The sequence below is a fragment of the Nyctereutes procyonoides genome, unplaced genomic scaffold (genome assembly GCF_905146905.1).
Source record: "Nyctereutes procyonoides isolate TBG_1078 unplaced genomic scaffold, NYPRO_anot_genome, whole genome shotgun sequence".
Lineage (NCBI taxonomy): Eukaryota > Metazoa > Chordata > Mammalia > Carnivora > Canidae > Nyctereutes > Nyctereutes procyonoides.
In genome coordinates this window covers 323,120-349,264 of record NW_026575019.1, presented here as the reverse complement: position 1 = coordinate 349,264, position 26,145 = coordinate 323,120, and the positions used below count along the sequence as shown (strand labels likewise).

The following is a 26,145-nucleotide window of genomic DNA, read 5'->3' as shown; positions in this document are numbered from 1 at the left end:
AGAAATCTCTAACTTATATGGGGAGAAATATTTGATTAACAGCGACTTCTCCACAGAGACCTGGCAGGCCAGAAAGGGCTGGCAGGATATATTCAGGGTCCTACATGAGAAGAACATACAGCCAAGAATACTTTATCCAGCAAGACTCTCATTCAGGATAGAAGGAACCCTCTTGCACTGTTGGTGGGAATGTGAACTGGTGCAGCCACTCTGGAAAACTGTGGAGGTTTCTCAATGAGTTAAAAATAGATCTTCCCTAGACCCAGCAATTGCACTGCTGGGGATTTACCCCAAAGATACAGATGCAGTGAAATGCTTGGACACATGCACCCCGATGTTTATAGCAGCCATGTCCACAATAGCCAAACTGTGGAAGGAGCCTCGGTGGCCATCGAAAGATGAATGGATAAAGAAGATGTGGTTAATGTATACAATGGAATATTACTCAGCCATTAGAAACGAAAAATACCCACCATTTGCTTCGATGGGGATGGAACTGGAGGGTATTATGCTGAGTGAGTAAGTCAATCGGAGAAGGACAAACATTATATGGTCTCATTCATTTGGGGAATATTAAAAATAGTGAAAGGGAATTAGGGGAAAGGAGAAAAATGTGTGGGAAATATCAGAAAGGGAGACAGAACATGAGAGACTCTTAACTCTGGGAAATGAACTAAGGGTGGTAGAAAGGGAGGTGGGTGGGAGATGGGGGTGACTGGGTGACGGGCACTGAGGTGGGCATTTGATGGGATGAGCACTGGGTGTTATTCTATATGTTGGCAAACTGAACACCAATAAAAAAATAAATTTATTATTAAAAAAATAAAAAATAAATAAAATAAAAACAAGTGTCCTGTGACCTGCACTTCTAAAGAAGTGCTGTTCTTTTTTTTTTTTTTAGAAGTGTTGTTCTTAACGAGGCTGCCATCACTTATTGCGCAGAGGAAGGAGCGCACAGAAGTGACAGCAGAGTCTCCAGGAGGGTCAAGGACTTTTGCTACAAAAGGACACTGAGAATGCAACACCTGTACCTCAAAATACCTGTCACAGCCTCAGTTTTTCTGCCACAGCATCTCCTTCTCAAGATCTGACTTAATAGTGCCAGCATAGTATTCTGGGATGGACAGGGAGTCTGTTCAGTGGCAAGCACGGATGCCAGGCCTGTAGTTGGGGAGCCCTGGACCTGCCACAATCACAGTCCAGCATCCTGCTGACCCTGCACACGGCCTCTGCACCAGACACTCCATGGATTCTACAGACCAGAGAGCCGCAGCCCACCGGGGTCAGCTCGGTCTGGCACCTGGGATGCCCGCAGTGGTGAGTGAGGTCCAGCGCCCCGTATGCAGCTGTCTCTCCCCAGCACCTTCTGCATTGCCCCCTGCACGTCTTTGTTTCTCAGCATGTAGATGAAAGGATTCAGGGTGGGGGTTGCCAGATGGTAGAACAGAGTAAGGAACTAGCCCTGGTCCTGGCTTTCTACATTCCCAGGCTGCATCTACATGGAGATGCTGCTGCTATAGAAGAGGGACACCAGCGCCATGTGGGATGAGCAGGTGTTGAAGGCCTTGCGCCTGCCAGCCGCAGACCGGATGCCCGCAACCTTGACGGCAATGTAGCCGTAGGACACGAGGATTGTGGAGAGAGGCACTAGCACGATGGGGATGGCCAGGAAGAAAGCCAGGCCTTCCACATGCCTGGTGTCCATGCACGAGATGCGGATGATGGCTGGCATCTCACACACAAAGTGGGTGATGTGGCGCTGACCACTACAGCCCAGGGACATCGTCAGTGGGGACATGAGGATGGAGTTGGCAATCCCACTGAGCCATCCAAAGGCTGCCAGCTGCAGGCATAGCTGGGGGTGCATGATGGCCATGTAGTGCAGTGGCTTGCAGACGGCCACAAAGCGGTCATAGGCCATTATAGACAGGAGAATGCACTCCGTGCCTCCTACAGACAGGAAGGCAAAGAGCTGAATGACACAACCCACGTAGGTGATGGTCTTGCTTGGGCCCCACAGGTTGATCAGCATCTGGGGAATGCTGCTAGTGGTGTAGCACATGTCCAGGAGGGAAAGATTGCAGAGGAAGAAGTACATGGGCACGTGCAGTCGAGAGTCCATCACTGAGAGGAAGATGATGCTCGAGTTGCCCGTGATGGCCAGAAGGTAAAAAACCATGTTAATGAAAAACAGAACCATCTCCAGTTTTTGGCCGGTCAGAGAAGTCCAGCAGAATGAAGTCCCCTGTGGAGATCGCATTACCTCTCTCCATCACTCTCAGCCTGACAAGCCTGTGTGGAGAGGTTAGCAGGTGCCTGTCACTCCTGCAGGAAATGGTGCCGCCCGACTTGTCCTGACGTTGGATGCATTCATAGTGCCACCTTCATGCTGGAACTTGCTGGACTTGGGTCTCACACCTGCCCATCCCTGAAATTGTAGTGGGAGGTGCTAAAAAAATATTTGCCTGTAATGGATGAAAGCTATCAATTTTGCCTCAATATCTTATAATGTGGTTAAATGACATAAGCACATAGATATTTTAAAAACATAAGTTTTTTTAATATAATTAGGAATAAAGTAATTTTGAATAAAAAAGGGTACGCCTGGTGGCTCAGGGGTTGAGCACCTGCCTTTGGCGAATGGTGTGATCCCTGGCCCGGAATCAAGTCCCACATGGAGCTCCCTGCATGGAGTCTGCTTCTCTCTCTGCCTGTGTCTCTGCCTTTCTCTGTGTGTCTCTCATGAATGAATAAATAAAATCTTATTTAAAAAATTAGATAAAAGAGCAGAGGTGGAGCAAGAATGTGGAAGAGTAGGATCCCCAAGTCACCTGACCCCACCAACTTACCTAGATAACTTTCAAATCATCTTGAAAACCTATGAATTTGGCCTGAGATTTAAAGAGAGAACAGGGGGATCCCTGGGTGGCGCAGCGGTTTGGTGCCTGCCTTTGGCCCAGGGTGCGATCCTGGAGACCCGGGATCGAATCCCACGTCGGGCTCCCGGTGCTTGGAGCCTGCTTCTCCATCTTCCTATGTCTCTGCCTCTCTCTCTTTCTCTCTCTGTGACTATCATAAATAAATAAAAATTTAAAAAAAAATTAAAGAGAGTACAGCTGGAATGCTACAGTGAGAAGAGTTTGTGTTTCTATCAAGGTAGGAAGACAGGGGAAAAAATAAAGAAGTAAAAAAAGCGTCCGAGGGGGAGGGCCCCCCCACCCCGCAAGGAGCCGGGCAAAGGCGGTGTGTCGAGTGCCCCCAGGACAGGAAAGCCCAGTCCGGAAGAAGCAGGAGCTTTACCAACCTTCCCAGATAGAAAGGAGCTCGCAGTGAACTCAGGCGGGATCCCAGGAGGGGCAGGGATGCCCCCAGGCTCCCAGAGGCACTAACAGAGGATCTGTGCCGCGGGGAGAGCACGCCACACACCGCCATCAGAGCTCCCTAAAGGGCTGGAGTGTGCACCCGGCGGGGCCATGGGAGCAGCTGAGGCGGCAGCTCCAGCAGCGGTTCCAGGCGGACCAGGTTGCCGACCCTGGGAGCGCAATTCCAGTGGTGCCGGCCCCGGAGCCCAGGGCACTGGGGACACAGCCCAACATCCGGCACTCCCCCTGGGACAGGCAGAGGCCAGGAAGACACAGGATATCAAGGATGCTCCTACGGCCAGGCAACCCCGAGCTGTGCAGATCGGCACCTCCCGACTCCAGAGCATCCAGGCCCCTGCAGACTGGGGGCTGCAGTAGTTACTGCAGGAGCTGACTCAAGGGCTGGTGAGCTGGCCGCTGCCACTGTTGTTGTTCCTCCTTGTGTACCTTGTACCTGGGACTGAGCAGGGGCCTCACAGGATAAATAGCTCCTACTAAGCCATGCACCTGGCAGGGGGGCTGGGCAGCTCCCCCAGGTGAGCACACCTGAGAGTCAGCACAGCAGGCCCCTCCCCCAGAAGACCAGCTAGAAGGACGGGGAAAAGCAAGTTATTGACCAAACAGCATTGGAAAGTTCCAGGGGAAGTCGAGGGATTTACAGTATATAGAATCAGAGGGTACTCCCCCTTGTTTTTTGTTTTCTATTTGTTCAGCCCCATATTATTCTTTCCTTTCTTTTTCTGCTTTTTCCAGTACAACTTGTTTCCGGCCACATGCACTGAGTGAAATGATTAGAATGAAAAACTCACCACAAAAGAATCAGAAACAGTCCTGTCTCCCACAGAGTTACAAAATTTAGACTACAATTCAATGTCAGAAAGCCAATTCAGAAGCACAATTATAAAGCTACTGGTGGCTCTAGAAAAAAGTATAAAGGATTCAAGAGACTTCATGACTGCAGAATTTAGATCTAATCAGGCCAAAATTAAGAATCAATTAAATGAGATGCAAACCAACTGGAGGTCATAACAAGAGGGTTAACAAGGTAGAAGAACCAGTGAGTGACATAGAAGACAAATTGATAGCAAGGAAAGAAACTGAGGGAAAAAAGAGAAAGACAATTAAAAGATCATGAGGATAGGTTAAAGGAAATAAATGACAGACTCAGAAGGAAAAATCTATGTTTCAATGGGGTTCCGGGGAGCAACAAAAGAGACAGAGGTCCAGAAAGTGTATTTGAGCAAATCATAGCTGAGAACTTCCCTAACTTGGGAAGGGAAAGAGGTACTCAGATTCAGGAGATAGAGAGATCTCCCCTAAAATCATAAAAATCGCTCAACACCTCGACATTTAATAGTGAAACTTACAAATTCCAAAGATAAAGAGAAGATCCTTGAAGCAGCAAGAGACTAGAAATCACTAATCTTTATGGGGAGAAATATTAGATTAACAGCAGAGAATAGCTAGAAGGACAAGACCTGCCAAAGAGACCCAGCAGCCCAGAAGGCTGGCAAGATGCATACAGGGTCCTAAATGAGAAGAACAAGCAGCCAGTAATACTTTATCCAGCAAGGCTCTCATTCAGAATAGAAGGAGAGATAAAGAGCTTCCAAGATAGGCAGAAACTGAAAGAATATGTGACCACCAAACCAGCTCTGCAAGAAATACAAAGGGGGACTCTGTAAAAGAAAGAGGAATTCCAAGGGAATAATCCACCAAAACAGGGACTGAATAGACATCATGATGACACTGAATTCATATCTTTCAATAGTAACTCAGAACGTGAACGGGCTTAATGACCCTATTAAAAGGCGCAGGATTTCAGACTGGATAAAAAAGGAAGACCCACTATTTGATGTCTAAAAGAGACAAATTTCAGACATAAGGACACCTCCAGCCTGAAAATAAATGGTTGGAGAACCATGTACCATTCAAATGGTCCTCAAGAAACCAAGGGTAGCCATCCTATATGAGATGAATTAAAGTTTATCCTAAAGACTGTAGTGAGAGATGAAGAGGGACACTATATCATACTTAAAGGATCTATCCAACAAGAGGAACTAACACATGAATATTTCTGTCCCGAATGTGAGAGGTGCCAAGTATATCAATCAATTAATAGCCAAAGTTAAGATATACTTAGATAATAATACACTTATACTTGGTGACTTGAATATACTGCTTTCTACCATCAACAGATCTTCTAAGCACAACATCTCCAAAGAAACAAGAGCTTTAAATAATACACTGGATCAGATGGATATCACAGATATTTACAGAACTTTACATCCAAACACAACTGAATGCACATTCTTGTCAAGTGCACAGGGAACTTTCTCCAGAATAGACCACATACTGGGTCACAAAGCAGGTCTTAACTGACACCAAATGATTGGGATCAAACCCTGCAAATTTTCAGACCATAATGCTCTGAAACTAGAACTAAATCACAAGCAGAAGTTTGGAAGTATTTCAAACACGTGGAGGTTAAGGACCATCCTGCTAAAAGATGAAAGAGTCAAGCAGGAAATTAGAGAATAATTAAAAAGATTCATGGAGAATGAGAATGAGAATGAGAATGAAAACACAACCATTCAAAATCTTTGGGATACAGCAAAAGCAGCCCTGAGGGGGAAATACATCGCAATACAAGCATCCATCAAAAAACTGGAAAAAACTCAAATACAAAAGCAAACCTTGCACTTAAAGGAGCAGGAGAACAAACAGCAAATAGATCCTACACCCAGCAGCAGAAGAAAATTAATAAGGATTCGAGCAGAACTCAATGAAATAGAGACCAGAAGACTATGGAACAGATCAACAAAACCAGAAGTTAGTTCTGAAAGAACTAAAAGATTAATAAGATTGATAACCCATTAGCCAGTCTTATTAAAAAGAAGAGAGAAAAGACTCAATTTAATAAAATCATGAATGAGAAAGGAAGGATCACCACCAATACAAAAAATACAAACGATTTTAAAAGCATATTATGAGCACCTATATGCCAATAAATTAGGCAATCCAGAAGAAATGGACACATTTCTGGAAAACCACAAACTACGAAAACTGGTACAGGAAGAAATGGAAAACCTGAACAGGCCAATAACCAGGGAGGAAATTGAAGCAGTCATCTAAAACCTCCCAAGACTCCCAAAAGTCCAGGGCCAGATGGCTTCCCAGGGGAATTCTATCAAATGTTTAGAGAAGAAACCACACTTATTCTACTAAAGCTCTTTGGAAAGATAGAAAGAGATGGAATACTTCCTAACTCATTCTATGAAGCCAGCATCACCTTAATTCCAAAATCAGACAAAAACCCCACCAAAAAGGAGAATTATAGACCAATATCCCTGATGAACACAGATGCTAAAATTCTCAACCAGGTACTAGCCAATAGGATCCAACAATACATTAAGAAGATAATTCACCATGACCAAGTGGGATTTATCCCTGGGACACAAGGCTTGTTCAACACTCATGAAGAAATTAATGTGATTTATCATATCAGCAAGAGAAAAAACAAAAACCTTTGGGTCCTTTCAGTAGATGCAGAGAAATCATTTGACAAACTACAGCATCCATTCCTGATCAAAACTCTTCAGAGTGTAGGGATAGAGGGAACATTCCTCGACATCTTAAAAGCCATCTACGAAAAGCCCACAGCAAATATCATTCTCAATGGGGAAGCACTGGGAGCCTTTCCCCTAAGATTAGGAACAAAACAGGGATGTCCACTCTCACCACTGCTATTCAACATAGTACTGGAAGTCCTAGCCTCAGCAATCAGACAACAAAAAGAAATAAAAGGCATTCAAATTGGCAAAGAAGAAGTCAAACTCGCACTCTTTGCATATGACATGATACTGTACCTAGAAAACTCAAAAGACTCTAACCCAAGATTGCTAGAACTCATACAGCACTTCAGCAGTATGACAGGATACAAAATCAATGCCCAGAAGTCAATGGCATTTCTATACACGAACAATGAGACTGAAGAAAGAGAAATTAAGGAGTCAATCCCATTTACAATTTCACCCAAAAGCATAAGATACCTAGGAATAAATCTAACCAAAGAAGTAAAAGATCTATTCCCTAAAAACTAAAGGACATCTGATAGAAATTGAGGAAGACTCAAAAAGATAGAAAAATATTCCATGCTCACAGATTGGAAGAATTAATATTGTGAAAATGTCAATACTACCCAGGGCAATTTACACATTTAACGCAATCCCTATCAAAATACCATGGGCTTTCTTCGCAGAGTTGGAAGAAATCATCTTACAATTTGTGTGGAATCAGAAAAGACCCCAAATAGCCAGGGGAATTTTAAAAAAGAAAACCATAGCTGGGGCCTCACAATGCCAGATTTCAGGTCATACTACAAAGCTGTGGTCATCAAGACAGTGTGGTACTGGCACAAAAACAGACACATAGATCAATGGAACAGAATAGAGAATCCAGAAGTGGACCCTCAACTTTGTGGTCAACTAATATTCTATAAAGGAGGAAAGACTATCCACTGGAAGAAAGACCGTCTCTTCAATAAATGGTGCTGGGAAAATTGGACATCCACATGCAGAAGAAGGAAATTAGACCACTCTCTTTCACCATACACAAAGATAAATTCAAACTGATGAAAGATCTTAATGTGAGGCAAGATTCCATCAAAATCCTAGAGGAGAACACAGGCAACACCCTTTTTGAACTTGGCCACAAGTTCATCCATGAAGGCAAGAGAAACAAAAGCAAAAATGAACTATTGGGACTTCATCAAGATAAGAAGCTTTTGCACAGCAAAGGATACAGTCAACAAAACTCAAAGACAACTTACAGAATGGGAGAAGATATTTGCAAATAGCATATCAGATAAAGGACTAGTATCCAAGATTTGTAAAGAGCTTATTAACCTCAACAGCAAAGAAACAAACAATCCAATCATGAAATGGGCAAAAGACATGAAGAGAAATCTCACAGAGGAAGACATAGACATGGTCAACATGCACATGAGAAAATGCTCTGCATCACTTGCCATCAGGGAAATACAAATCAAAACCATAATGAGATACCACCTCACACCAGTGAGAATGGGGAGAATTAACAAGGCAGGAAACCACAAATGTTGGAGAGGATGCGGAGAGAAGGGAACCCTCCTGCACTGTTGGTGGGAATGTGAACTGGTGCAGCCACTCTAGAAAAGTGTGTGGAGGTTCCTCAATGAGTTAAAAATAGACCTGCCCTACGACCCAGCAATTGCACTGTTGGGGATTTACCCCAAAGATGCAGATGCAGTGAAATGCCGGGACACCTGCACCCCGATGTTTATAGCTGCAATGCACAATAGCCAAACTGTGGAAGGAGCCTCAGTGTCCATCGAAAGATGAATGAATAAAGAAGATGTGGTTTATGTATACAATGGAATATTACTCAGCCATTAGAAAGGACAAATACCCACTATTTACTTCATTGTGGAGGGACCTGGAGGGTACTATACTGAATGAAATAAGTCATTGTGAAAAGGACAAACATTATATGGTCTCATTCATTTGGGGAGTATAAAAATTAGCAGGGGAAAGAATGAAAATGAGAGAAAATATCAGTGAAGGTGACAAAACATGAGAGAACTAACTCTGGGAAATGAACAAGGGGTAGTAAAAGGGGAAGTGGGTGGGGGGTTGGAGTGACTGGTCATGAGGGAGGCACTTGGCTGGAGGAGCACTGGGTTTTACGCTAAATGTTGACAATTTGTACTCCAGTAAAATAATTTAAGATAAAATTAGAAAAAATGAAGCAAATAATTTTGGCAGAATCCACTAACTTTGAGCCAAATTACCCCCTAAAATTGGTAGGGGTAGCTTCAATTAATGAGATCAACTCTCATGTTTCCATGATTATAAACAACTGGGGAAAATGTGTATTGTTGTCTTTCTGTGGACCAGATCCTGCAGGTATATACAAGATGAGAGATAGAGTCTATTTATATAATACTTAAATTATCTATAGTAGACAGGAAAGTGACAACCTGGAGGCCATTGAAATAAGAGAGTCCTGAATTTACTTGACTCTGAATTGTTAGTGGTTTGGTCCAATCTCTGAACCCAGTGATTAAGGTTGATTTATCCAATAGATTATACCAAGGTGAGGGGACTTTCTTCCCTGACACGTGCATTCACAAAATGAGCAGAAAATGAGGGACGTTCTTTTGCACATTCAGGTCAACATCGTTACAATGCCCTGAGGTCAGTTAAGGGAAATAGTAAGAATCATCGTGCAGGGATATTTTTGGAGCAGGTTTGGGAGATTTGGGCAGGGAAGAGGTGTTAATCTCCATGGCTTCAGTGAAAGTGAACTAAATATTTACATCTTTGAATAAACACCAATCAGATATTTGCTTGTGAACTCCTGTAACATTCAGAAATTAACAGAACAAGATGTATGGCCTCCATATGGACAATTAAATGCTAGCTATAGGATATAGTTTCCTGCCATCAAGTTGTTTAAGGTTGACAAGGACCCAGCTGCCAGACAGGTTAGAATACCATATACACAGAGTTTATAAATCCATGCCTGCCATCCCCGCAGCTCTCCCCCTGCTGGGGGGCATGTCCACTTACAGTCCAGTCAGAAAGGGCTATAGACCCTAGACTCAGAAAAAAAGCTATTATCTGAAGTGAAGCCATACACAAAGGACAATTAGAGCCAGTTAAAAAAAAAAATAAACTTGAGTGCTTGCTTCAGCAGCACACACACACACACACACACACCAAAAAAAAACCTTGAATATTTTAGACAAAATAGCTTTTTTTTTTTTTTTTTTTTTTTTTTTTTTTTTTTTTTTTTTTAGACAAAATAGCTTAAGAGACGGCTTGGAAACAGTATATTAAGGGTGCAGCCTATCTGCAGCTCTCCCAGGGCAAATGCATACCAAGAGCAAAAACAGGTCAGTATGAATTGCAATCTTGGAAAATATAACATAGACACAAGGAATCTTTTTCTTTTCTTTTCTTTCCTTTTTTTGGGGAGAAAAATCCTTACATTAAAAAATTTTAAAAAATTAAAAATTAAATTTAAAAACCACATTGTAATGAGACATAACATTTGATTTGTAATCACCATACATAAAGGGACAACATTTTAATTTTTCTTATTTTTAATTTTTGGCTGAAGACAAAGGTTTATTATCTATTTAGTTAGTTACTTTAAAACAACTCATTGTAAGAGCAACATGTCTGTTACAGAAAAATAAGAAAGCAATGACCATTAAAGAAAAAATAAGTGCATAATCCCATCTACTCATAGACAATAATTATTGATAAATTTATGTATATACTTGTTTCCTCTTTCTTCTTCCAGATTTTTAGAGCTTGTATATAATATATATACATATATGTATACATACATATACATACATATATACACAAATATATAAATCATATATACATATATATTTCGGCTTTACTGAGGTACACAGTTGGAATATAAACTTGTAAGATATTTAAGGTGTACATGGTGGTAATTTGATACATGAGTACACCAAGAAACGAGCCCTGCATCTAACTCATCCCCACGTTCATCACCTCACGAGTTCCTCGTGTGTGCATGTGTGCATGTGTGCAGGAACACTTGGGTTCCACTCTCTCAGCACAAGGAACCACTCAATACTTGCTGCATGCATTCACTCACTGCTTTGCTCCAGTCTGATATCTTAAAGATAGTAAGCCAAAATCCATGATCTCAGCAGGGTTTTGTCAACCAAATACCTGTGGATTTGGTTAATGACAGAGATATTCCTGGGCTCAATTGCCATTGGGTCACCTGAACATTAGGTCCATGAGCATTAGGTCCATTTGGACCTAGAGTGACCTCATCAAGGTGCAAAAGTCCTTATAATGCTGCCATTCCTATTCATGATCAATCAATATGTTACTTTTTTAAGATTTTATTTATTTATTTGAGAAAGAAGGAGAGTATGAGCAGGGGAAGGGGCAGAGGGAGAGGTAGACTCCCCGCTGAGCCAGGAGCCCAATGCACCTGCTTGATCCCAGGGCCCCGGGATCATGACCTGAGGCAAAGGCAGTTGCTTCACTGACTGAGCCACCCAGAAGCCCCCCAAATCAATATTTTAAAGGTGTATTTACAGACTCACCACAGAGCAAGAGAGTCTCTGCCATTAGCAGACAGGGGGATGTTTCCAACTGTATAATTCCTCTGACAAAGGTCTAGAGAAGCTTTACCCAGTTCACATGCCCTCATTATTAACTGTTCCCATGTAGGGGTGGTGGCATTGCAGATGGGGTGCGATTATTACAAGGGGGAAGACCTTTGTGACCTCAGGAGAAGAGGTAAGCTGCACATTCCCCAGTGGCAGCACACTTCTTGAGGAGCCATGGGAAGTGGGGCTGAGAAGTCCATGTGACCAGAGGACAGTCAGCACACCCGAGAGGTCACATGTTTAGGGGAAGTCCCTTGAGGGATTTCAGATCTCTGTGTGCTCATGTCCTCTGCCACAGGACACAGTTCATAATGCCAGATTTGCTGTTTGCTGGAACTTCCCAAATGACATATTAGTTTGCATTGGTTGCTCTGAAATTCATCTTAAAACAAAGACTACGAAATATTAAGAAAAGTAGCACAGAAATCTAGAAAGCGCATCACACATCTGAAAAATACATTTGCCTCACCATCCACCTCCCTGATTAACTGTTATAGCAATGGGTTCTGAGTCAGGTTTGTGTGAGCACAGCAGGGCTTAAAGCCTTTTGTCCTGAGATCTGAGATGTTGATCCACATACCCCTTGGGTCCCAGTGTCATCATGAAAACTGGTTTCTGCTCACAAGGAAATATGAGTGACCATATCATGGGGTTTTTCAGAACATTCCTTAAAATACTTGTATTTAAAGCACTCAAATGCTTTTTTTATAAAATGAAAATCAGAATATTTGTTAGGAAAAAATAACGAAATAATTCTGAAAATATGACATATGCAAAACTTACAAAGCTTCTCATTCTAGGTATTCTAGGTATTCTAGGACAGTATTCTGGGAGCCCATGATCTCAGACGAAATACACTTGCCGGGAGGTCTTTTGGGGTAACATTTCCCCTACTGCAGCACTGTTGTTACTTATACTGACCTGCACCAAGTTCTCAGAAGACACGATGAGTAGATCTGGGATGAGAGGTTATCCCTGGATTGATGACGCCCCTTCCCAGAGTCACCGCCTTGTGCCAATGGAGCGGGGGGGGGGGGCGCGGAGCCAGGGCAATCCTCCAAGAGGAGCCATGATCAAGGATCACTGGGTTTGGAAGAGGAGGGTTGTTCTTAGCCAAGAACTAAGTTCATGGGCTACAGAAAATCAGCAGCAGATCTCTTAGTCATCCTGCTGTTGTGGCAGATCCTCAACAACTTGCTCCTGTCTCCGTTGTCTGCATTTTAGCAATGCCTGTGTTCCAGGTTTGGAAGGGAAACCTGGAGGTCTGGAGAGTCCAGTGGATGCTGTTCCTCAGATGCAACACAAAACAAGGCAAAAGCAATCACCTAGACCTTCATAGGAAGTGATTCTCCCATGGGAGATGGCCAATAGAAATAGAAGCCGATGCCCTGATCAAGGATCTGCAGTCTGCTGTTCTCTTAGAAGAAAATAAACTGCAAAACCACTTACGGCAGGATTTTATAATACTTTGTACATTGTATGAGGCATGGTTCCTTGACTATTGCTGTATAAATAACATTAACGATTCCATTTATTGCTAGTGGCATAAGTGCATACGCAGATCATTGGGGGATGTACCCATGAGCTCCTCCCTGAGACAGGTGTTGGGTGGGTAATTTGGGGACCAAAGAAGATAACAAGGTTTTCTGAAAGAAATGTGAACCAGGAAACCCCTGTTTAGCTAAAATAGCAAATATCTAGGGAACAGAGTAACAAACTGGTTGCACAACTAGATTATTTGACCAAATCAATATTGGCATTGGATTTAATATTACTTTTCACATTTAGCCTGGAAATGAAGAGAGAATGTAACATGAAGTGTCTCTGAAATACTGATCCAGGGGAGGAAGTAAGTATTCAGGGTAATGACAGGCTCCGTGAGGAGAAGGCTGCACTCCAGAGCCTTGGAGATGGAGTGATGAAAGTCTGCTACCCCAGAAAAGCTCATCCTTCCCCTTGTTGCCCAGAGCGAGGGCCCACCGTGGTTGTTCCACCCCTATACCAGTGTTCCTGTCACACCTGACACTGGAGGGAATTTTAAGGCTTTTCCAATGGTTACAAAATTAGCATCAAGTCCCTGGAGATTTCTTGGAAAGAGCTTAAGTTGTTTATGCTATTAGATAGCCCGTGTTCCTAAGTCTTCTTCTATTCTCTAGATGCATAAGACCCTAAAGGGAAACAACTCTCAAGAGATCGGTGTGGAAGAAGTAGAGGAAGGCAAGTCATGTAAACAATCTTACCTCAGACAGCTCACTAAGATGACTCAGATTTAGAGATGAGAGAGGAGAGGACTAGTCCTTCTAAATATTAATTAATCAATTGCAAAAAAAAAAAAAACTGAGTACCTGTGTACCTGGAGCCACAAAATAATTTGACTGACATTTCTACTATATTTGAAAATATTGCATTGCATTTAAACAGGAAATATTAAAAGCACAAATGCTTATTTGAACGATCTGTAATTCTGACCCAGGACTCAACACCTTGAGTAATGCCTAGGATGGAGCAGAGTGGCTGTCTTCTACATTCACACACACACAATTATTGATGATTAGCATGGATTACCAAGAAGATTGCCATGATTAGCAAATTAGGTTTCACAAACTTGGCCCAGACTGATGAAAAAAATAAAGAGAATGTAATCATTATCTTAATAAAAACAATGGTGAGAGGAGATCAGTTTTTAGTTGGATTGTGAAAAAGGTCTTTCACATGGAAGAGCGGATCATTAAATAGGAGAGAGAGGGTCGTGCCTTTACAAAAATAGTAATTGGTAAGCAATGTAAATAAACTTAACTTTCTGCCTTTCATGAGAAAACAATGCAAGATGTGTTTTTGTTTCTGTTTTAGGAGCTGGGCATGATTCTAAGCAATTTGAGAGCTCACTATATCCTCACCCAGTGGTAGAACATGGAAAGGCCAGGCATTGGATCCCTATGGGTTTGGATTCATTTCCAGACTCAACCACCCACAAGCTGTGTAACTGTGGACAGACTAGGTTTCCTCCCATCCTTTAGTCTCTGCTTCCACCTTCTTTGGGGATTCACAACGGCATCATACATTTAGGTACCCAATGAGGACATGAAAGGATGTTCAACCTCAGTAGATATTAGGAAAATCCAAGCCATGATGAAATGTCATTGCACATCTATTCGTCTGAGACCAGCACTATCAAGTGCTGATGGGGTTGGCAACTGGAATTCTTATACATTGATTGTAAAAATGCAAAATGGGATAACATTCTGGAAAATGGTTTTTCACTTTTTAAAATAAATATATACTTATCCTATGACCCTGTAGTTCCACTCCTGAGTATTTAACCCAGAGAAATTAAATATTATGCTTCTTTGGAAAGCTATATTCAAAAGTTCATAGCACCTCTATTTATAATTACCCAACACTGGAAACAACCTAAATATCCTTCAATCCGTGAGTGGATAAGCAAACTAATAGTCACAATGCAATTCTCCTCATTAAAACATAGAATGTAGCACTGACACAACAATTTGTATAAATCTCAAAGACATTCTCCTTAATAAAAAGAAGCCAATCTTAAAACCAACCCAAGTACTTGATGGGATGAGAATTGGATGTTATACTATATGTTGGCAAATTTAATTTAAATTAAAAAAAAAAAAACAGCGACAACTGGGTGGCTCAGTGATTGAGATTCTGCCTTTGGCTCGGGGTGTGATACCAGAGTCCCGGGATTGCTTCCCACATCAGGCTCCCTTCATGGAGCCTATGTCTCTGCCTCTCTCTGTGTATCTCATAAATAATAAATAAATAAATAAATATTTTTTAAAAAAATAACAAAGATACCTTATCATTTTATTTGTAGACTGTTCAAAACTCAAAAAGACAATAATATGGTGATTTTCAAAGTTTAGGTTTGGGAAGACTGTAAATGAAGGCATAAGACAAGGAAGTTTGGGGGTGGTGATAAAACTGTCTTATATTCTGATCTTGATGGTAGTTACATTAATCTATATATGTGTGCAAAATTTATAGAACTGTTCACCAAAACTTAGTGACTTTATGACAAATTAAAAAAAATAAATTTTAAAACAATCCAAATAAAGTTTTTTTTTTTCATGTATTAGGGATTCTTTGTCTTATTCGAAAAGCTACTGGTGTGGAAATGTTGAATTTGGAGCAAATGATCAAGAAAGAACTGTTGAGGCATTTTTGGTACAAAAAGATGGTTTCATTAAAGCATGAGACAGGACCCATGGGCAGGAAGAGATGTAGTAGGGTTGTGAGGACTGACTGATTATATAGTTCAAGTTGAGAGGGGGTTAGGGAGAGCATGGGTCTCTAAGGAATTTTGGAAGCAAGTTTTCCAGGACCTTGAGAGGGCCAGGTGTTGTTGGGAAAGGTCATTCATTACCATCTAATAAAACCTGAGTCATGAGATCCTTCAGATGCATATCGATCAGTCATATGTTTGAAGGATGATCACCAACACATATTTTGGGAGGTAGAAATAAGGAAGTTTCCAAAGGAATTTCTATGTGTTACAGACTCACAGGATCCTGGAGGTTGGGATAATGTTAAGCTAAGATTGCCTTTTGCCCTTGACAAAATATTACCATCAAGGCAGCTGAGTTCCCAAAGGAAGGTCACTCCTCCTGTTTCAAGGATTTGTCAATGGGCTATAAGTAGTAAAGAAATTTTTTTTTCTTTTGCCTTTGCTTCCCACATCAGCTATCAAGTAGAAATGATTGTCAAATTTTAGATTCATTCTTCTGTCTGGAATATAGTATTTCCAATGCCATTAGGATATGAAAAACAGAAATAAGGGCCTAGAAAATTCAAGACAATGCATTTTAGAGACACATTTTTTAACCTGGATGATCTTAATCCTCCTATTTCCTTTGCCTGAATGGACTGGAAAAATGGTGCTTTGTTATGTCTAATTATGTCTCTATTAACAAAATAGTGGAGTGGGATGATTAATCCAAACAACATGAGGAATTTAAAAGAATGAATTTAAACAGGACAGTTTGAACCTCTTACCCATAGTAGTTTGGCCTACAGATGGGTTTCCCACTCCCAGAAGAGGCAGGACTCCAGGGGTCAAACTGTCTCCAACTTTGCACAGCACAGTAAAGTTTCGAAGGGGTTGACCTGTGATATGGATCTTTCACTGCGTTTTCATCACTTCCACCCAGGCCTGTGGTTCCTTCGATGAGATGACAAGGAAGCCCCACTACCAGTTGTCACCTCGGGGGCCCTGCTCAGACATGATCGCACCAACTTAATGACTCACTTCCACAGCTGGAGGGTCTGTTAGCAAAAGCTTAATGAGGGCGAGCCCTTCTGTGCCAGCAGCTCCTTCCTCAAAGGGCAGAACTAATCTGACATAGTTATTTTTATGGGATTTTTTTCTTAAAATAATGAATTTTGAAATCCTTCCTTCTGATTTGGGAGAGAACTATGCTGTAAGTCATGTTATTGAAATCATGCTCTTCAGCCACCAGCACCAACATGTTCCTTCTACACCCAGAAAAGCATAGAGAACACCAGGCATTGAGACTAAAGTATTCTCTGTTGCCCATTGCTCATTTCCAATCAGATCCCCAGTCTTGAGTCTATTTCTCTAACATCTCCAAAATCCAATTTCTATCCTTCATCTTCACCCATTTCCTTCACCAAGTTCTCATAACTTCTCATTTGGATTATTGATGCTTTTCCTCCTTTTCTTTCCTATATTATGCTTTAAATTGCAGCAAATGATCTGCCTACAATATACCCTATTGATGTCACTCTCCTAAGTACGTTAATTTCCTTTCCATGGTAGGAAAAATAAAATATTCAGTTCCCCAACTGAATATTCATCAAGACCTGGCTCTGGTGCACACAACCATTATTTTACTCACTACTATTCCCCTGAGGGATCCCATGTCAAAATACCTCAAACTACTGAACCCAGGACACATTGCATCCTCTCCTAGCTTGAGCACATGATTTTTGTTCTTTTCTACATCACCTTCTTTCCATTTCTCTACTTCTTAAATTATTCAGCTTTCAAACACAGAACAGTGATCATCTCCTACAGAAAATCAAACTTCAACAATCAAGTAAAGTGCCCAGCCCATTCACCCCGTAGCACATTATCAACATCAATCAGTTTACACTGTCCTTTTCTTTGTGTTTCATACTTGTATCTCCATCATCCCAGGGTCATGTGTGGTATGTCACAGATCCTCAGGAAATACTTGGTGGTTGAATAAGAAAAGGTGAACAAAATGCCAAATAACTAAATAAATGAATGATTATTAATCATTTTAATACCCCCAATTTTTTTCCCAAAACCAGAGTTTTGGTATATCAGATATAGTGTCACACAAATAGTAATTTCAAATTATAAAATGGGAGGTTATAGTACAGCTTGCTTGTGTCTTATATACCATTCTTTAGTCTTATTATGAATCAAAGTATTTTACAAAGGATTTATTATGCATTTGTCACTGTGCCAAGTATCCTTTTGGGTGAAATAGTAGAAAAATACATTGCTTCTCCCTAAGAATTTTAAATTATATGCAAGTTGGTCTCTGCAGATATATGTGTGACTAAGAGGCTGCCCCATATGCAAATCCTCCTGGAATCTGATGTCTTTCTTCTTCCAAAGGTGACATAGGGTCACATCCATCAGCCCTGCACTCAGTGACCACAGAGCATATTTGGAATTCTGTTTTCTTCATCCTCCCAAAGCAAATCACATCAAGATGGAAGGGGCCCATGCTTATATATGTAAGAGATTCATATTTTCTTGTAAGAAGATCCCACAATTGCAGGAAGAATAGTGGCTTTGGCGAAAATATGGTTCGTACTCGTAGGCCTTGATTAAATGTCTTTGATTTGAGAAGAAAGACCCAGATCTTGTCAGTGTTGAAAAGCTTATTATAAACCTCCGAGGAATTTTCAAGTCTGTCCAAGTTATAAGCTGTGGTGATGCCTTAGAATTGGTAATAGAATCCCAAGTTTGATTGCATACTTGCATTAGAAACACCAACAAATCTTTTGTTATTAAAAATCAAATATTAGAGATGAATCTTCAGGGATTATTATTAATAAGCCTGAAGGACAAGATTAATACAGATTTGGATCATCTGGAGAAGAGTTGTGAAGACAACAAACCTAAGCAAGCCTGGTAAAATAGATTGTCAAAGACAAAGGCAAAGGCAGAAAGAATAAGGACAGCAGAGCTGGCCCATGTTCCTACTCCACAGGCCTCCCTCCTTCCCTCTCACACTCTGGCCCTGGCCCTCATGCCCAGGAGAGCAAAGTGCAGCCTCAACCAGCAGAACTGGGTTTTAGCCTTCAAGCCATCACTGGGGCATCATTCAGCTTCCTCTGGCTTTGCTACACAGGAGTTGGTGATGTTTCCTTAATAAAGTGACTTCAGAACAGATAAATGAGATAACACTGTCTGGTCATTTCAGTCTGAGAGGTTAAGACATGGAGGGTTGTAACCATGGACGTGCTTTCCCTCACTAATCTACTTCTATCCTCACATCTCATGCTCTCAAACTTGAGTCATTGGGGTCTGACTCAGAATCATTTGACAATGTCAGTGCCAACCCTGGAAACAGTAACTCAACCCCAAATGAAGCCTCTTCTGGTAAACCCTCTTAGGCTCAGCTTTCTTATCTATAGAATATTAATAGTATTTACTTCTCAGCAAATATTAGCTCAGATAACATAAGGAAAGCTTAGCATCGTGCCATAGACAATGTTCAATAAATTCTACTTGTTACTATCTTGTAAACATTAAACTGAAAGAATAGATAAGGAGAAGGGGCCAAAAAAATCATCATAGAGGGAGATGCCTGAGTGGCTCAGTTGGTCAAGTGTCCAGCTCTTGATTTTAGCTCAGGTCATGATTTCAGGACTGTGAGATTGAGCCCCTTGTTGGGCTCCATCCTGGACATGGAACCTGTTTTGGATTCTCTCTGCCTCATCCTCCCCACCCCACTGTGATGCTCTCTCTAAATTAGTGAATTAATTAATTTTAAAAATCATTATAGAGGGAGGGACAGCTGCCAAAGAAATATTTTCTTAACTTGACTGATAGGATTTGAATATCTACAGAAAATATCAACTGTGTCAAAAGGAATAAAGGAGAATTGCAGTAGCAAGAACTGATTTTTACTACTCAAGCTGTAGGTAGAGAAGGTTGTTTGAATCTTTTCTGTTTTTATTAAAAGCAGGTCAGACAGAGAAAGGCAAATATCACAGGATTTCATTTATATGTGGAATCTAAAAATCAAAACAAATGAACAAACAAAACAGAAACAAACTCATAAATACAGAGAACCAACTGGTGATTGCTAGAGGGGAGTTGGGTGGGGGATGCATGAAATAAGTGATGTGGATTAGGAGCATAAACCTCAGTTATAAAATAAATAAGTTATGGGGATGAAAAGTTCAGCCTAGGGAACACAGTCGGTAATATTGTAATAACTTTGTAAATTGACAGGTGGTAGCTACACTTGTGGTGAGAAATGAGTAATGTACAGAATTGTCGAATTACTATGTTGTACATGGGAAATGAACATAACATTGTATGTCAACTATACTTCAATATAAAATAAATAAATAAACAAAGCAGGAAAGACCAACTCAAGCTAACTCAATGTAAATGTAAGTGGAAGTGACTATAAAAATATGAGTGATCTTGGGATACCTTGGTGGATCAGTGGTTGAGCACCTGCTTTGGGCTCAGGTCGTGACCCCAGGATCCTGGGATCAAGTCCTGCATTGGTCTCCCCACAGGGATCCTGCTTCTCTCTCTCTTCCTGTGTCTCTGCCTCTCTTTGTGTGTCTCTTGTGAATAAATACATAAAATCTTTTAAAAAATATGAGTGATCTCACAGGAATTCAAGGCAGGACCAAAGCACAACCAGACCTTTTCATGAGAAAAGCAGCTTGAAGTGAAACACAAGATCTTTCTTCCTTCTCCTGCCCGCCCTGGCCAACTTCATTTCCTTATGCCACTGGCTGAGTTATCCACGTACTTTACTGTCATATGCACAACTCGTCTAGAGAACCACAGTCTTATTTCTAACTGGATTTTTTCTACATGACAATGTGTCTGCTTTGGGCCTTCCTTGCCATATTAATTCCTCACATAATCAATTCTAAATTTATGAGAAAGTAATTAGCTTGAAGTTCAGCTCATTTTTCAACCCATATCGCATCTGTAAGAGGCTACTCACTAGGAGTTCATCATGCTAAACTGGGGCCATATTCTTTGATTGGAGCTTCAAGTAAAGCATGGAGATATCCCAGGTTGAAGATCATGGACTCTGGAGCCAGATGCTCTGGGATCAGACCCTATCGCCAGCACTTGCAAGCTGCATGGCCTATTTTGAGTCACAGAACCTCTTTGTGTTTTCATCTCTTCTCAGGGTAATTTTAAGGATCCAAGTGAGAAATATGGGGCAAATGTTTATGAGTGCCTGGCACATGGTAAAGCAGGCAAGTTTTAGACATTGATTTTTAGCAGACATTAATAACCATTAACCATTAATTTTAAATTGAATTCCCATTATTTGCTTTACACATTGACCAAGCCACTTTCTGATCATTTTGCTTCCCCACATACCTACAGAACAGGGATAAAATCTACTGTTCATAGTCTAGAAGAGATGGTATAATTATAATTAAAAGATAGTTTCCCATCATCATTAAGTAGCACATTGCCCTTCTGGCTCTATTGAAGTTGGCTACATTCTGTATCCCTGAGCCTGTTCAGCTAGGGGGCACTGTGTCTGAAGAGTGATTCTGCAAGGTGGGATCTCAGCTTCTAAACCACAGCACATCCCAGTGCAAATCCAAATGTGGTGGATCTGCTGGCCTCAGGTGAATATTCCTCTGGTCAAATTTCACCTTACATAAAACCTTTTACCTTACATAAGGCCTTTTACTCTGCCTCTACCACCATAAACAACTCTCTCAGATTGAAATATTTATTTCCATATAATGTACTTACTTTCTGCTCTTTTCAAATTTTTTTATAAATCACCAGAATTCCATGAATTGTAGCTGTTCCAATTCGGCTCTGTGGTCAAATCTTTATCAGTATTTCATCTACTCTATTCTTAATTTTACTCTTTGTCGTATCATATTTTATTATATTAGTACTTTAGTCCAGTTTCCTTCCCCTTGATGAAATTCGGAGAGACCATCTCTGAGTTATTTTCTTAAGTCCTTAAATCACTGGCCAGTTCATAGATGGGTCAATTCCCCACCCCATCTCCTGAAACTCTCTTTTCCACTAACTATAAATAGTGGGTAAGATTTGGTTGAAGCAAAATTTGCCCACTGCTGCAATGTCAATACTGGAACAGCTGTCATGGATCTGACTGGCAGTGTATCTGATGCTACCTGGGTGACTCCTTGAGCTTAAAATGGAAATTTAAATGCTTTTCTTAAAGATTTTTTTTTTTGAGACAGTGAGTGTGAGTAGGGGTAGGAGTGAAGGAAGAGGATCTCAAGCAGATTCCTCACTGAACATGGAGCCCAACACAAAGCTCATGACTTTGACAGCAACTGAGCTGAAATCATGAGTTGGAAGCTTAACTGACAGAGCCACCCAAGCCCTGCTAAATGTTCTTTTTTTAATCAAAAATCAAGGCCACATTTGGCTGCCAAAGAGTTCAGAATTTAACTGCATGGAACCTAAAATAACAAAAGGCAACTGGTGAGCTGAATAGCTCAACTGGAAGTAGGAAATATTTGACAGACACTAAGCTTCCCTGTGTTCTGACACATTACTTGCAAATGGAGTAAAAAAAAAAATCCTTCCATACATCCTGGGATCATCTTTATAATATAGCAGGATGACAGAAGCAAATAAATTGAACATTATTCTCAATATATCCAGAACATTTTGTTGAATGACTTTGACATAATTTCTCCATTTCCAGCTAGGTATTTTATCATAGATGTCACCTCCACCATAAGCCCAACAGCTTGAACTCATATTCTCTACTACTAATGAATCAGCACACTTACCTGAGTCTCTACCACCCACACCCCCCACATTTATACTAGGGTACTAAGAAAACAACAAAGTCCTCTGCGGGGGTAAAAGGGAATGTATTTACCTAATTTAAAAGAAGTAAGTGAAGGGTGTTTCTTATACCTGAGAGAAAGCATTTTTCACCTTGCAGGTATTGGGAAAGAACATACTAAAGGCAATTTTCATTAAAAACTAGATCAAAATAATAAAATAAAATCTATTCCAAAAGGAAAAGACTGATAATTGCTGTGGTATACAGACAGAAAGGACACACAGAAGATCCACTTGCCTCATACTTGACATTTCTCACCTCATTTAACCTCTACTACAATCTTGTAAACTGAGGATGTTCTCCCCTATAATACAGATTAGAAATGCTGAACTTCAAGAGATACTAGTAAGAGGATAAATCAATTCCAGACCCAGATATGGGTGATGTCTCCCAGGCTTTGTTTGCAGCATGATTTGTGTCCAGTGAAGATGGTCATACATTCAGCATGCTCTACACCAGGATTCCTAGTTGATGTAAGGAGTTGGATTTAAATTATTTCAAAAAAAAATAATTTCCAAATCTTGCTATCATCAATGATACCTAGAAATCATTTCTAAAACAGAGCGGCCTAGAACCCATACCTGGAGTTAATGATGCAATGAATCAAGGAGAGCACCCATTGTGATGAGCACTCACTGGGTGATGTATAGAATTGTTGAATCATTATACTGTACACCTGAAACTAATATAACACTGTATGTTAACTAAAACTAAAATAAAACTTAAAAAGCCAAATAACAAAAACAGGAATCTCCTCACTTAAGAAAAAACAACCTACATCTAGGACAGAGTATTATGATTTGACTGATGTTGTCTCACCCACCTCTGAAAACCACCAGAGTCATAAATAAAGGAGTTTCAAGAGGAGGCTACTGGTGGTGTCTTGCTTTTATTTGATATCTCATGATGTAATCTGTAGACTGTGTGTTTTGAATTGGTGCTACCAGTGGATGAAGCCCAAAGATGGATAAAAGGCAAGTATAGGAGAGATTTTCTCAGGTACACCTTTAAATGGAAGGGAACCATTTCACATCCAGAGAGCTTGGGATGAGGTCACACTCAAAATTATCATGTCCGGCTGTGTTCACTGTACTCTTAAAGTTCACTCTCCACACCATCACGTACACATCCAAGAGACAGACTCCAGAACAGCATCCATGACCCCAGAAATCATTCCTCTCACTTAGGCTTCCCTGGCCCCCTTCTCACCTCTCAGGAGCCTCCTCATCGCCCCCTTTACATCCTTGTTCCTCAGCGTGTAGATCAGGGGGTTGATACTGGGAGTGATGATGGTGTAGAAGAGGGTGAGGAACTTGCCTTGGTCTTGGGAGTAGCTATTGGCGGGCTGCAGGTACATGTAGATGATGGTCCCGTAGAAAAGGGAGACCACCATCAGGTGGGAAGAGCAGGTGTTGAAAGCTTTCTTGCACCCTGCTGCTGACTTGATCCTGAGCACAGTGGCTGCAATCATGCTGTAAGAGATGAGGATCAGGGAAAGGGGCACCAGGAGAAGGGCAACACCCAGGGCAAAGGCAAATGCTTCCACCAGCATGGTGTCTTCACAGGACATGGCGATAAGAGCAGGCATCTCACACAGAAAGTGGTCCACCATATGGTGCCCACATCGGGAGAGTTTCATGGTCTGGGGACACATGACAAAGGAGTTTAGAAAGCCACAGAACCAGGACACAGTCACCAACTGCAGGCAGAGACGTGGATGCATGATCACAGTGTAGTGCAGGGGCCGACAGACAGCCACGTAGCGGTCATAGGACATGACAGCTAGGAGAACACACTCGGTTGAGCCCAACACCATGTAGATGTAGAGCTGGGCCACACAACCATGGTAGGTGATGGTCTTCTCTGGACCCCAAAGGTTCCACAGCAACTGGGGGACAATGCTTGTCGTAAAGCAGAGGTCCAAAAAAGAAAGGTTCCCAAGAAAGAAGTACATGGGTGTGTGGAGCCTGGCATCCAAGATTGACAAGAAGATGATGGCACTGTTGCCCAAGAGGGTCAGGATGTAGAAGACCAAGACAAAAGCAAAGAGAATTATCTCTAGTTGAGGACGGTCAGAAAAGCCCACCAAGGTGAATGCTTGCTGGTAGCTGTCATTGTCTCTTGCCATAATCTTTGCCAGCTGTTATGGAAAAACAAGAAAGCATTGGATAAGACAGCAAGTGGAGACTCTACCCAGCACTTTTCAGCTTCCATGTGTGGGGCTGTGAAGTTAGGAGAGTTATTTGCTCTTCCATACTTTCTTAGCACACACTTATTGATACTCATTGTATGCAAAGCAGTCTAATTCTCCTGGAGATAGAGGATAAATGAACTCAGAAGCTGCCCTCCTTACTGAATGATGTTCATAAATAATGGGAAAAAAAGGAGAAAGTAAAAGTTGTCTAAAGGATTTGTTAAAAAGATGAGTGTGTTCAAATTATTCCCAATTGATCAAGGAAGCCCCCACAGAAGAATTTATGTTCAGGGACACTGATGTACCTGAGAAGGTTGTTTCTTGTTTTGGTTTTGTTTCCCAAATAACAAGAATTTTACATGTGGCAGATTAAGCAAAATGTGTCTCAAGAAGGGAAAGTGGTACATGCAGAAACACAAAAACCAAAGTCACAGATGATGTCGAGGGAGTTCACAAATATGCACATCGCACAATTCCTTAACAACACATAATTTTATTGAGGTTAAATATAATAACGTTGGACACTCACTGTCAGAAAAAGTTGAGATGACAGATTATACCCTGCCTCTATGCAGGCACATGTAGATACATGTGAAACCCCATGAGTTTCTCTCTCCATGCCTTAGCATCTCTTTGTACACATTTCAAGTCCCCTCTCAGACCGCACAGCTCTGTGGCCCTGGTGGCATCAGCACTTGCCTGCCCAGAATGTGTTTAGCTCTTCATGTGTCCCACAACTCATGCCAAGCACTTGGATGGAGCTCAGCCTTACAGCACTAGTGCCCAGCAGGCTTGTGTCAGCCATGGGGATGGCAAATTCGAGCAGCTGTTAAGAAATGGCTTCATGAAACATGCATGAAGGAAGCAGTGGGAACCTGAGAACGGAAACATTCTGAAGTGTGTGTGTCTCTGTGTGGCTGCTGTCATCACCTGTCTACCCTGACAGTGGAGAAGCTGTGAACTTTACTCAGCTGGGGCTGCAGCCAGGAATTCTGCGTGTTCCCTTTACTGCTCCAGGCATAGGACCCCCAGGAGAGCCCCCTGAAGACACAGAAGTCACAGAATAATGATAAGCAGCAGCAAGCCAAAGACTGCGAGACCTCATGACATCCCCTGGGTGCTCAGGAAGATGTTCCCACACACACTCTGCTGGTGGTGGTTGGGAAAACAACTGGCATTCTTATATCCACAGACCCATCACAGCTTCATTCAAGCTCAAGAGACTCAGTAAAGGGATCCCATGAATGGTGAGGAGAAACACAACACAAATTGCTCATTGCAAAGTCATCACATTAA

At 41.5% G+C, this 26,145-nt stretch overlaps 1 protein-coding gene and 1 pseudogene across 1 annotated transcript; both read right to left on the bottom strand.

Annotated features, from left to right (window-relative positions):
- Positions 1-1,252: 1,252 nt before the first annotated feature.
- On the bottom strand, positions 1,253-2,276 carry LOC129521439 (putative olfactory receptor 2W6; annotated as a pseudogene).
- A 21,562-nt stretch (positions 2,277-23,838) lies between these two features.
- On the bottom strand, positions 23,839-24,783 carry LOC129521373 (putative olfactory receptor 2W6). Its single transcript, XM_055342758.1, has one exon. The coding sequence runs from the start codon at positions 24,781-24,783 to the stop codon at positions 23,839-23,841; it is 945 nt and encodes a 314-aa protein (XP_055198733.1).
- Between the last annotated feature and the right edge of the window lie 1,362 nt (positions 24,784-26,145).

Coding starts and splice junctions, on each gene's coding strand:
- LOC129521373 (XM_055342758.1), bottom strand. CDS start 24,783: ATGGCAAGAGACAATGACAGCTACCAGCAAGCATTCACCTTGGTGGGC.